We start from the raw sequence: 13198 nt of genomic DNA on the forward strand, positions 1-13198 counted from the left end.
TCTCCTCTCCCTGCCAGAAGTACAAAAGTAGAAAAATCACAAGTATTTGGTTCATAAAGTATTGCAATGATATTCTCATGAATGGTTTTCATTGCATCCATAATGTAGTTATGCAAGGGAGTTTTTATAATCACCACTTCTACCAATTGGGAAAAAAGGCAAAGAGGTAAAGAATTCCTAAAGCATAGGGCTGAAGTAGGCAGAATGTTAGCCTCTGACACCCACACAGCCCCTCTGAGAGTTGGCTTCAATCCTGACCCATCTGTATCTACATGAGGAATTGAACATAACTGATTTTTTTCTTTGACAACAGTGAGCTGGCCTGAATTCCTTTAGCACTGAGGTTCCAGTCTCAGCACCAGATGTCAGCCTGAACAGATAAAATCAGCTGCTGAGAAAAGCTATACAGTCTCACAGAGAGATGAATTGTAAGTACAAATTAACTAAATCCTCAGCTCCACACTATTATACAGATATGTTACCAAGCTTTCTTGCTAGCCCATTCCCTTTTCTTTTACTCAAGCTTTTGTTTCTTAAAATGTTTTAAATGTAGTCACTCAATTCAACAACATCGACTGTCTGGCTACTCTAGTAGTGACTATCTTTTACAGAGAATAAAAACACACTTCCTGACCATATATGATTCACAGTATAAAATGCTGCAATATAGAAAGGCTAGAAACAGGAACCAAGAAGTACTTCTATTCTGAGACAGTTTCTGACATAAGGTTGTGCAAAGTGCTATGGGAGACACAGAAAAGAGGTGTGGGTGTGGGTGGAGTGAGGAGTGGGTAAGGAAACTGTTGAGGTACATTGTGTGATGGTCTATCTTTGTATATTCAAATGTTAATTCTGTACTGGCAGAAAGCTAAATGCTGGTAGAATTCTCATATTGCCATTTTTTGGCCCATCACTAGGTTTTCTATTTTATAAATATTCATTATTCCTCACCTGCATAAGGTAATCAAGAATATATCAGAGATTGCCTCACTACTGATTGGCTGTAATAAAAAGCTGAAGGCCAATAACTGGGTAGGAAGTGAAAGATAGAACATCTGAGAACAAGAGCAAGACAGAGACACAGACAGATACACACACACACACACACACACACACACACACATCTTGGAGAAGAAATGAGATGTGGGAGATTCACCCAGCTGATACAGAGGTGAACAGATGGACTAGAGCTGAGCAGGGAGGTAGAACTATCCACATGGCCAGATGTAGGCTAGTTAGTCCGGTTACGATTAGAGTAGTAGCTAGACTACCCTAGCTAACAGGCCTAAGCTATAAAATATTAAAAAGCCTCTGTGTATTATTTATATTGTTGGCAGGTCCAAGAAAGTCCCACTATAGGAAACACTTCAAAGAAGATGCCATTCTGAACCAATGAGAACCCTCATATAATCAAGAACATCGTTGTATGTAGAAGAGTCTACTGTAAGAAGACAAGAGTCGCATTAAACTTGCTCCCGAGGTCTAAGAAAAAAGGCAAACTTGTTGCTAGAGCTGCATTGGAAAGTGGATTAGTTCCTTTCCACTTGGCTGTGACCAAATACTTGACAAGAAGAAAATACTGGGGCTAGAAGATATAGCTCAGTTATCAGAATGCTCTTCTAGCATGCATGAAGCCCTGGGTTCAATTCCCAGCACCACACAGAAAAGGATCAGAAGTTCATTACACTGGTAGCCAGTTTAGAATAGCTTTCTAGGGTAGAGAGATTTATTTTGGTACATGAAGCAGTCCATCAATCTTGGTTGGGAAGGCCAACTGGCAAAATATATGGTACAGGCATAGTGGCAGAAACTGCTTGAGACTAAAGTAACAGAAGTTACTTAGTCACATCTAAATGAATCAACAAGAGGAGCAAGACAAATGGTACTCACCTGGCTTTCTCCTTTTCCCACTTTGTTCAGTCTTGGAATTCAGCTAATGGATGATGGCCGCCCACATTTGAAATGAGTCTTCCCTGCATCACAGACATACCTTAAAAATGTACCTTATAATGGCCAGGTGTTTCTTCATTTAATCAAACTGAAATGAAAATTAGCCAACATAGCATCCAAGAACTTCTCATTCCATAGTTCTTTCAGTGTGTGAGGTCACTTGTACAATTTTGGTTCCCCCAGTGCCAGACTATTGATTTCTTTTTTCTCATTTGTGTCCTTGTTAACTCAGGGCTCCATCTAAAACTTACTATAATCTCATCAAGCTTCTACCATCACTATGCAACTTTCAGCTTGTCTTCTCACGGCTCCTACTTATTCTGTCTCTACTGGTTACTGTTGGCTAATGGTTTCCAAAGGAGGCCCTCTTTGTGTATCTTTCAGCTATTGGTTTTACTGCCAAGTGCCTTTTTGAGTAGAGAAAGGACTCTTTTTCATTATCATGGTCACATTCTATAAGAAAGAAAACAACTTGCTAGTTCATTTTTAACCTTTTCTTTTGACCAACCTCTTATACAAATTAGCATGTTGAAATATAATATAATGTATGTGAGTGTACAGTCTCATATGAGCTATTTTCTGGTAGACTCTTGTCTTGTATAGTAAATTTGAAAAGACAGATCCAAAAGAAAGAACAGACTCTTCAGAGCAAGTTCAAGAGGCTTAAAAGTTTATCTCACTTTAAGAAAAATATATATGGGCTGGGTGGTGGTGACACACATCTTTAATCTCTGCACTTGGGAGGTAGAAGCAGGCAGATTATGGGTTTGAGGCCAACCTGGTCTACAGAGCAAGTTCCAGAACAGCCAGAGCTCACAAAGGAACACCGCCCCCCCCAAAAAAAAACAGAAAAGAAGGAAGAATATATATGTTATTGTTCTCCTGAAGGTAAAAACAATCTTTTTTGACACTTGTGTTTAAATTTTTGAGGTTCCAGAATAATAATTTGTATACCATACGTACTTCAAAGTTTCTTGAGATGAAATAATTTGTGGATTATTGGTTAGGCTCCCCCCAGTTGAACCTACACCAGCACCAACTTCCTCATTGTATGTAGAATTGGCTCTTAAGGTCTTTTCACTGTAACTTTTAGAATTGGGTAAATACACTCTTACTTTACTTGCTTCCGTTCTTAGCTGCTGCTGGCCTGAATTTCTGAGGTATTGGATTTCTACTTGGGACCTTTTTGACCACAAGTAAAAGTAAACACTTCCTTTAAAATTTTGACAGTTGATATTAAATTGAACCCTCCCTAATACAATTTCAGGTCAACATAAGCTTCTATGCACTACCAAACTGGCATTTTTTTTTCTAAATGAAATCCAAGCAGTATTTGGCATTAATTTTTATACCTTTCATTTGAACAGCTAAGTACCTTATGTGAACTTTAGCCCATTAATCCTTAAAGATAAGTAAACTTGAAAGAAGTCCTTGCATAGACAGGGTCTCATAGCCAGATAATATTAATAGCCTTACAGGTCAGCTACCTTGCCCTTAACAGACCATTGTTTTAATTGCAGAATAAAATGCATACTGTAACAGAACTCACATTTTCACATTGGACTTCTCAGTATATAAGACATTTAGGACATCTGTCCAAATTTTCCACTATCCACTTAGTTTTAAACTCTACAGTTTGTCTCTTCTGTAACCTTGTTTCATATTTATTTTATTCTTCTCATTCCCCATGTTTTCCCCTCTCTTAATATAATGAAAGGCAAGATTGCGTATTATATTAGGGCAGTGGAATTTAACATAGCACTCTCTAGGACTACATGAAATTTGAAAGACAAGCCCAAAGAAATACTCATCGGTTTCTAAAATTAAAATATCAAAAATTGGGCAAGGAATAGATAAAGGGTATAGAAGGCCTTCTTTCCTGGCTCTTCTAATGAGAGGCTTATCACTTTTTCTGTTAAGCTTCTAGAGGGAAACATTTGGAATGAAAGAGGGCAGATGATGTGACGATAAAAGGGAAAGAGGATGTTTATGTTTAAGGTGAGAAGAAAAAGAGTGGGATAGAACTGTATCATTTCAGTGCTAAGCTGCCAGTATTTATTGCACTTCGTTGCATTAAGTAATAAAAAAAAAAAAAAGAAAAAAACACCATGCCGCTCTCTGACCCCAGGTCTTGCTGCCTCCATGGCCAGTCCCATGCAGAGACCACCTATCTCGTGGCTCTCTCGCTGTGGACTCTGCTCAGTCGAAATTTCCAATAACCCAATAAAAACAAAAACTCTAGAGGCCTGCAGCTTATCAATAAAATTTATATCAGTAAATCCTCACACCACAAAACATTCACACAATAAACTCACAGCCAACTGATACTGATATAAACTGCCTACCTATATAAAACAAATTGTCCAGTAATAATCCATCCCTTATTAGATATTCATAGCTACCCATGGTTCTTTGAAGCCACACAGATCTGGGTCGTCCTTCTCTTTTTCCATCTTCTTTTCTTCTCCTGGAGACTGCCATCTAACTGGGGGCATCTAGTACCCAAAGCTCTCTCTCTGTCCCAAAAGCTGCAAGTCTTATAGCACCCAGGGTCACCAGCCCAAGGGGTACTACTACCCACAATGGATTGGCCCTTCCCACATCAATCACTAATTAATAAAATGCCCTATAGACTTGCCTACAGCTAGTTCTTATGGAGGCCTTTTCTCAATTGAGGTTCCTTCCTCTTGGATGATTATAGCGCCCGGTTGACCCCTTGTGAACTTGACTCACAAACACTTCTCTGTTAAACCACAACCTTTCCTTTCTTGTTTATCCCAACAATTGTACATTAACATCAACATCACAATCTAAAACATTTTCTTTTTTGTTTTTTCAAGACAGGGTTTCTCTGCGTAGCTCTGGCTGTCTTGGAACTCACTCTGTAGACCAGGCTGGCCTCACACTCCCAGAGATCCACCTGCCTCTGCCTGAGTGCTGAAGTTAGAGGTGTGCGCCACCACTACAGGCTAACTGTAAAACATCTTCAAACCTAAAATGTGTTATAAGTCTTACAAATTTAAACACTTTTAGAATTCAATCACTTTTAAAATCCACAATCTCTCTCAACTATGGGATCCTATAAAATAGAAAATAAGTTAGATACTTTCTTATTTCAAGAGGAAAGAACCAAGGCACAGTCATAATCAAATCAAAGTAAAACCAGACTCCAACTGTGTTAATAACCCAATGTCCAATATCTGGGATTTACTCATGATCTTCCCTGAGCATCTCCACAGGGTCTCTGCATCACTTCTCTGGCTCTACCCTCTACAGCACACACAGCTTGTCTTCTAGGTTCCGACCAGCTCCACTTCATTGCTGCTGCCCTTGGTGGCCATCCCATGGTACTGACATCTCCACGTCCGGGTCTCTTGCAGTAACTGAAAGCACTTTCACCCGTAGCCTCTCCTGGGCTCTCTTCTGGGACTCCAGCCCTCAGCTGACCTCTATGACCCCTTCATGTGCTCAAAAGCAGCATAACCTGGGTGACCAATATCAGATGCCAGCACAAGGTACAACCCTGGCCACCTGTGGAACACAGCGTCTGTGTGTCAACCATGTGACCTCAGCAATGCTGCTGGTCTCTCTTCTTCCCACCTCTTCCCCTCCCCTTGAAGATTTATTTTATGTATGAGTGCTCTATCTGCATGTACAGCTGCTGGAGAGATGGCTCCGTGGTTAAGAGCTGTCTCTTCTTAATCACAGCAGGTACTTCAGCCCTAGCTGACCAGCATCACTGTTCCTCCCACCCCAAAACCAAAAAACAAAGGTTCTACTTTAGTGGTTCTGATCTCTTGTTAGGGCTGATTTTTCATGTCCAGCTGAGCAGACACCCCAGGTTCTTCATACAAATGGCCTGGTAGAGCCTTTGCTTCCTTATGAAGCTTCGTAAGCCAGGACTCCATCATCTGCTCTACTCTCAACCTTTACATACTCAAAGTATCCTACAGAACATCTGTACACTGAACTCTCAAACACTGTGACTTTTTAGCCCAAAGTTACAAACTCTTTCCACAAAATCCTCCCCAAAACAACACAGTCAGGCCTGTCACAGCAATACCCCATGATCCTGGTACCAATTCCTGTCTTAGTCAGGGCAGTTATTATGATAATGATTTTTATCATGAGACATCATGACCAAAAGCAAGTTTGGAGGGACGAGTTTATTTGGCTTACCCTTCTTTATTGTAGTCTACCACAGAAGGAAGTGAGAGTAGGGACCTGGAAGCAGAAGCTGAGGCAGAGGCCATGGAGGACGTTATTTAATGGCTTGTTCTTCATGGCTCCCTCCGTCTCATTTGTTGTTGTTTCTTGTCGTTTGTTTCAAGACAGGCTTTCTCTGTGGGATGTCCTGGAACTTGCTCTGTAGACCAGGCTGGCCTCAAACTCAGTGCACCACCCTCCTTATAGAACCCGGATCATCAGCCCAGGGGTGGCACCACCCATAATCAATCACTAATTAAGAGAATGCAGTACAGGCTTCTACAGCCCAGTCCTATAGAGGCATTTTTCTCAGTTGAGCTTCCTTCCTCTCAGATGACTATAGTTTGAATCATGTCAACATAAAACTAGACAGCACACCCAGGGTATCCTTTTCAAGGATACCCCATTCAAAGGTCATCCAAAAGGCCTTCTCTAGATAGTTTTTCTGCCTTCAACAGACCAATCTCTCTAATATATCTCTACCATTAATAGACATTATTGTGGTGACTTGAACAAGACTAACCCCTATCGCCTCATGTGTTTGAGGACTTAATCCTTAGTTGGTGGAACTATTTGGGAAGTATTAGAACATGTGACCCTGTTGGCAGAGGAGTGTCACACAGTGTGCCTCCTTGCCCCCACTGTGGTTTGAGATATGAGTTCTCACCCATCCCTACTGTCATGCTTCTCTCTATCATCATGAACTCTAACCCTCTGAAATTATAAGCCCAATTAAATGCTTTATTTTATGTCACCTTGGTCATAGTGTCTCATCATCACAACAGAAAAGAAACAAAGACAAATATATTTTGAAATTCATTCCATATACTTCAATATGTTAATCTCTACTTCACAGAATATAAATTACTATGAGTTGGACCTATGCCTTATTTATATTTTCTACACCCAATAGTATTATGTGGTATTAATATTCCTCATAACTTGTAAATTATGTGAGCTTTATCTCATTAATCCTTAGAAGTGCATCATGTATCATACATATATATTATATATGATGTAAATATATGTCATACTCTGGAAAGGTTTATAAGGGAGATGAAGTTTTCATACATAAGATTACTAGAAAGGGAGCTGAAGAGATGGCTTAGTGGTTGAAAGCAGTACCTGTTCTTCTGGAGGACCTAGGTTCAATTCCCAGCACCCACATGGCAGCTTACAACTGTCTGTAACTCCAGTTCCAGGGCATCCAACACCCTCACACAGACATACATGCAGGCAAAACACCCCAATGCTCATAAAATAAAATAAATATTTTTAAAGTATTAGAAAAAAGATAATAACTGAATTTAAATGCTATTTACTAAACACTTAAGAGCCAGGAATTATGTCCCAAGTCTATTAGCACAAACTAGTCTGCTTCTGGGGTATCACAGCCACGTTGTCAATTCGCTTGTTAGAACACTTCAGTGGTTTACAGTTCGCTCTCCATGCTGTTCCTGACTCTAAAACCAGAGTTCTTCTTCCCCATTCTACTGACATTTCTCAGATCGTTTTTCTTATTGTCATACCCTCAAAGCGAAATAAGCTTACACTTTCTGGGGTTGGGATGTGCTCATAATCAATGCCATCTTAAAAAACCATATTCACTAAAATGTTTTATATTACCTCCCATGGGAGTGAACGGAAACTGAGAAAATGAGTCACACTGATTCTAAGTTGGCCTTTACTCAGGGTCTCTGGGTTTGGCCTGAATCCCACCCAAGTTTTTAGGTAACTTTACCATTTTTTTTCAAGTTTCTAGAAAGTGTAGTTTATTTAAATTAAGTCTCCTATGAAAACTGTAACAAAGCCCAAATTTACCTCTCAGATGTTAAGTGTGAGCAATGATCCTTCTTATCCTGAAAGGATGTCTCATTCTGGCAATAGGATCTTCTCAGTCTGTTGCTATATGAAAACCCTCTCATGGCTGGTTGAACCTAATGGTTCCAGATGTCTGCTCCAACTGCCGCGCTCCCAGTTCCCAATGGCCCCAAATCTGCATAATCGCCGCTAGAGGGCAAATCGGGGCTGTAGCTCTGCTGAGCCCTCTAGTGGTGACTGTGGGATGCGTGGTTCTTTATGGAACCTATTAAAAACTGAAAAGTTGCACTCGGGAAGCCAGCCTGTGTGACACCCGGTAGTGAAGTTATTTTGAAGACATCTCGGTTCTCAACTTCCTTTTCTTAAGGTCTTTAGCAGGTCCCAGTTAACCTTTCTTTGATGATTCTCCCCCTCAGGATGTGGCAATGTGAAGCCATCACTCTTCGAGTTAAAAAAAAAATTAGAAAAGGGTCTGGGCCCTTTTCCCCATTGTCTTTTTATATCATCCTCCCCGTGAATACAGAATTATAAATATGCATCCTGGAACACAGTCTGGATCCTCATGAAGAAACTGTAGTTTGCAACGGTGTCCTTCCCTTCACCCATCCAGGTGCAAACATTCAGAGTCTGGGCTTCAAGTCTGTGTGAACCAGGCCCGAGGCCACATGGACAAAGCAAGAGAGTTTCGGGCCAACAGAGCACTCAAAAGACCACGCAATTCAAGCCAATCAGATTCACCACCCACTACAAGTCTGAAAGGTGGCAGAGCCTCCTAGCTCAAAGTCCATGCAGGAAAGTAGCCAGAAAATCTGACAGGATCAAGTCTGATAGGAACTGTCAGAAAAGTTAAGAGCTGGAAGGCTCATTACAGCCACAGGCACAGAGAAAGGTCAGTGAGAGCGGCGCAGCTGTTCCATCTGGTGCCAGAGGCTTTGGCTGCTGTCTTCTACACCCAGGCGCTTAGCCCTCCTGAGCAGCCCCACCTAGAGGAGCCAATTCTTCTGCTCTTATAAGAGGAATAATTTGTTGGAGCCAGGGGGTCTCACTCTTAGCCAGCAAAGCTCTCTAAGTATGAATGGGAAGAGGGCGAATGGTGGGCAGTCTCTTTAGATGGCTGCAAAGGAAGAGCTCTTGGCTGAAGCTTGCGCCTCCATGTTGTATTACATGTGTTTCTTTGAGAAACAGGAGGGGCCTTGGCTGCCAGGGACCCTGACAAGCCGCGACTTGAGCTGTGTCTCAGAGCCTGGGCTGAACTGGGAGTGTAAAGCGGGGAGGGCACTCCTGGCACGGGGTTGGGGAAACAGCATGGGCAAAGGCACCTAAGGAAGAATGAATCTGCTGCGTGCTGAGGATGGCATGGAGACTTCACTGATTGGAGCTGGGAGTTCTTGCAGGGGGGATGGAGGCGGCTGTGATTGGATAGCTAAAGTGGGGCCAGATTTGGAGGGCTTTGAATGCCCGACCGAGGAGCACTTCAACCAGCTCCTCACTTGCCATTTTCCTACCGGACCGAATGAGCTCACGGCGCTAGCTCTTCGAAAAGCTCTCACCTGCTTCAGCACAGTCCGTGGGCTGAGAGAGGAAGCAATCCTGACCGGTTGAGGGAAACGCTCCCGAGTGTGTGTGTGTGTGTGTGTGTGTGTGTGTGTCGGGGGTGGGGTGGGGGGCGGGCATGTAGATTCGTTTCACCTTCCACACTAGGAAGCAGTAAATTCTCCCGTCCACGCCGCACGGTGGCACAGGTCCACTCCCCGCCGCCGTCACGCGAGCCCGCTCCCCGCCCCCAGCACCCCGTCCCCGCGGCAGCCGCCCGGCCGCTCCCTCAGGGCCCCCGCCGCGGCTTCCTGGGCCCGCGGCCGCTCCGCCCCGCGCGCTCCGCGCCCCCCTGCGGCCCCCGCGCCGCGCCCGCACACGCGCGTCCACGCCCCCCGGCCGCGCGGTAGGTGTTGTGCCGTCTGCGCCGGGCCGCAGTGCGGCTGCGCGCGCTGGGCTGCTCTGGGCTGGCAGGGCAGCAGCGGCCGGGGCGGCGGGGCCGGGAGCGAGCAAGGGAGCGAGCGAGCGGCGCGGGGGAGCTCGGAGGCGCCAGGCCCCCGGGGGGAGGGCGGCCGGGGAGGCAGGCCCCCCCGAGAGACCTGTCGGGTTGGATTTGGGGGCCGACGGGGCGCCTGGCCACGGACCTGGTTCTTCAGACGCCCCCCAGCCCCGGCCGCTGACGGGGGGCTGAGGGGCGCCGCCATGCCTCTGCCGCGGTGACGCGCGGGGCCGTAAGGAGAACCGGGAGAGGAACCGTGACGAGAACCGCAAGGAGAACCGGGAGAGGAACCGTGACGAGAGCCGCGAGGAGCCGCGCGGTCTCCCCGGGGATGTCCCTCAGGCGGCCGGAGAAAGCGACTCACTCGAGCCCTGGGGTATAGGCCTAGCTTATCCAGCTTCCTTCCTTCCTCCTCCTCTTCCTCCCCTCCTCCTCCTCTTCCTCCCCTCCCCCTCCTCCTCCCCTCGTCGTCCTCCCCTCCGCGTCTCTTCCCTCACCCTTCCCCGCGCCCCCATCTTCCCTCCCTCCCCTCCAGCAGCGATGGCAGAGGAACAACCACAGCCGCCACCACAGCAGCTCGATGCCCATCAGCAGCTTCCCCTCAGCGCCCCCAACCCCGGGGTGGCTCTGCCAGCCCTTGTGCCCGGGCTGCCAGGGACAGAGGCCAGCGCTCTGCAACACAAGATCAAGAACTCCATCTGGTAAGAGGATCCTCCAAGGCTGGGGTAGAACAGCCTAGGCACATTTCTGCTGCAAAGGGGGTGGGGGGCGGCGGCATCCGAAGAGGCTAAGCATTCATGGAAGGTGGGTTTGCAGACCCGAGTGCATGCTGTGACACCTCTGGAAGGGGGAAGGTTGCACCCACCCCTGGTCTCCTTAGACACACACACACACACACACACACACACCATGCTTCCCTCTCCTCGATTGTAAGCAGATAAACAAGTTATTTGTGCATTTTTCTATATACAGTAAGGGAAATATGGGTCAAGATTAAGTCATTGCATGATAGTGGCATGAATTGGAAACTTGTAATGTAAAAATGTGTTGGCTCCTTTTGTAGTCATAGGAGGAGGAAGTGTATTGTGAATTTTGACCAAACAAGACATTGTACGTAACAGCATTAATATGCAGCACAAAAATCTAACATGTCTTTTTCATTCACTTGGATTAGCTGCTGGTTTTGGATGGTTTTGCCTCCTTTATTCTCGAATTGAATTTCCCTTCTAGGGAATTTATTCTTTGTATTGACTATAAAAGAAATGCTTCTTTAGCATAAACTATTTTATTTTAACGTAGTAATTTACAAGGTAAAGTGCATGGTTTTTTTAAATGTAAAAAAGCTCATGCTATTTTGTGTAATTATTAAAAAGAAACTAGAAGGAACACTCGTTACTAGTTCTGTATTTTCTTGTAGGGAATTTGGAATATTTCAACGTTAATTGAACTCTTAAAGACTGATAACAATATTAATATATAGACAGAGTTAAATCCATCTTCTATTAGAACCCTTGCAAGTATCCTTTAAATGTGAACTTGCCTTGTTTTGTAGGATTTTTTTTTTATTAATTGACCTTTTTTAAAGCATAACACAATTTTTAAAATGGGAAGGAATATATGCAATTTGGTCTAAGATTTTTTAATAGAGATTTTAAAATGCAATCAAGTATAATGTGGAAAAAAAGCCTTGATTTTTTTTTTTTTTTTAGCATGAATCTAGCAGGTTCATCATTGACTATGACTACCAAAATAACAAAACTTGCAATTTGAAAACAAAGGTATCATAAAGCAACCAGCACTGAGTGTATAGCATTTGAACCAACTTTAAATACGAAATTAAAAGTTGTTATATAGTAATTTTCATTATTTTCTTAGCATGCTTCTATGTCATGATGCTAATGGGAAGTAGGTCAGTGCAGGCTTTACTAGTTTAATACTATACAGTAGTTGACAGATGAATGTCTTGGTTTTATTTTTAATTTTAATGTGAAACAATTATTTTAAAAGGATATTTTTAAGGCTTTGACAATAGTTATGTGGCAACTTGAGTAAGTCAGATATGTGAGATAGCTCGCACGTGTGCGTGTGTGCGTGTGTGTGTGTGTGTGTGTGTGTGTTTGTTTGTTTGTTTTTATGGAGATGGGGAGACCAAGTAATACCTGCATTCAGTAGATACCTTTTTCCTGTTTTAAAATCTGTAATTTAAATAAAGATATCATATCTTACTGTGCTGGGTTCCACAAAGCCAGATGTTTTGTTGATCAATGTATAATGCAACTTAGGGTCCCTGAAATGGTCATTGAATTGAAGTGAACGATTCACTCAGATTTTTACATTCAAATGAGGGACGTCCCAGGTAGAGGACTCAAATCTTTTAAGAAAGGTGTCTGTTTAATTATAAGAATAATAAAAGAGAAGAAATTTTATTGTACAATTTCACAGAGAGTGAGTTATATAGAATATTGAGGACAGTGTTTGCATAATGATGATCGTGGAGTGCCTTTTTACTTACTTATTTTTAATTAACTCGTGATTTAGTTCCTTCATCAGTAACGGCATTTACACATCTGTGACAACTTAACTGCAGACTTGCACATGAAAAACATTCTGAAGTAGAGGAAGTGGAGTTCAGTTCAGATACACACTTAATATCAAAATGTGCTATTCTGTGTTTTCATTCCCAACTTTAATAATTCTGTTTACAGAAATTATTTCTTTTCCTTTTATATTTAAAACTTTATGATAAACAACCATAGTGGATAATAAACATTAGTGGCCATATTTAATATAGACTTGTAACTCCTCTACAAGAACAGATTCATGTTATTCATCAAGTAATTGCTACCTTTTTTTTTTTTTTTTTTTTTGGTCCAGGGCATACTGTGTAACCCTGGCAGGCCTCAAACTCAGAAGTCTTGTCTGCTTTCTTGCTTTCCAAATTCTGAACTTAAGGACATATACTGCTCTGCCTAGCTCATTGCTACTATCATCTAAAAAGTAATATTTTTAAAACCCATAAAACTAGTTTTAATAGATATAACTACAGTCCTATATGGATTATGTTTTATATTTTTTAGAAAAAAATCACCTGGTACTGTTTTGAAAGATTGTCAGCTTTGTATTGCTTTTGTGTCATCCTTCAATATCATTGATGATTAAGAGTTAAAATGAGATTCAAAAGATATGTGG

General features: G+C 42.8%; 1 protein-coding gene across 2 annotated transcripts in view; it reads left to right on the plus strand.

Annotated features, from left to right (window-relative positions):
• The first annotated feature begins 10251 nt into the window (after positions 1-10251).
• The window catches only part of RFX7 (regulatory factor X7), a 66724-nt gene continuing 63777 nt past the window's right edge, over positions 10252-13198 (plus strand). For both annotated transcript variants that reach the window (XM_080934402.1, XM_080934403.1), the window contains exons 1-2: positions 10252-10385; positions 10548-10710. In XM_080934402.1, coding sequence (XP_080790528.1) covers positions 10550-10710 — 161 coding nt within the window. In that variant the 5' untranslated portion in view covers positions 10252-10385; positions 10548-10549. The remainder of the gene's footprint in view (positions 10386-10547; positions 10711-13198) is intronic.

Source organism: Micromys minutus, assembly GCF_963924665.1.
Source record: "Micromys minutus genome assembly, chromosome: 21".
Lineage (NCBI taxonomy): Eukaryota > Metazoa > Chordata > Mammalia > Rodentia > Muridae > Micromys > Micromys minutus.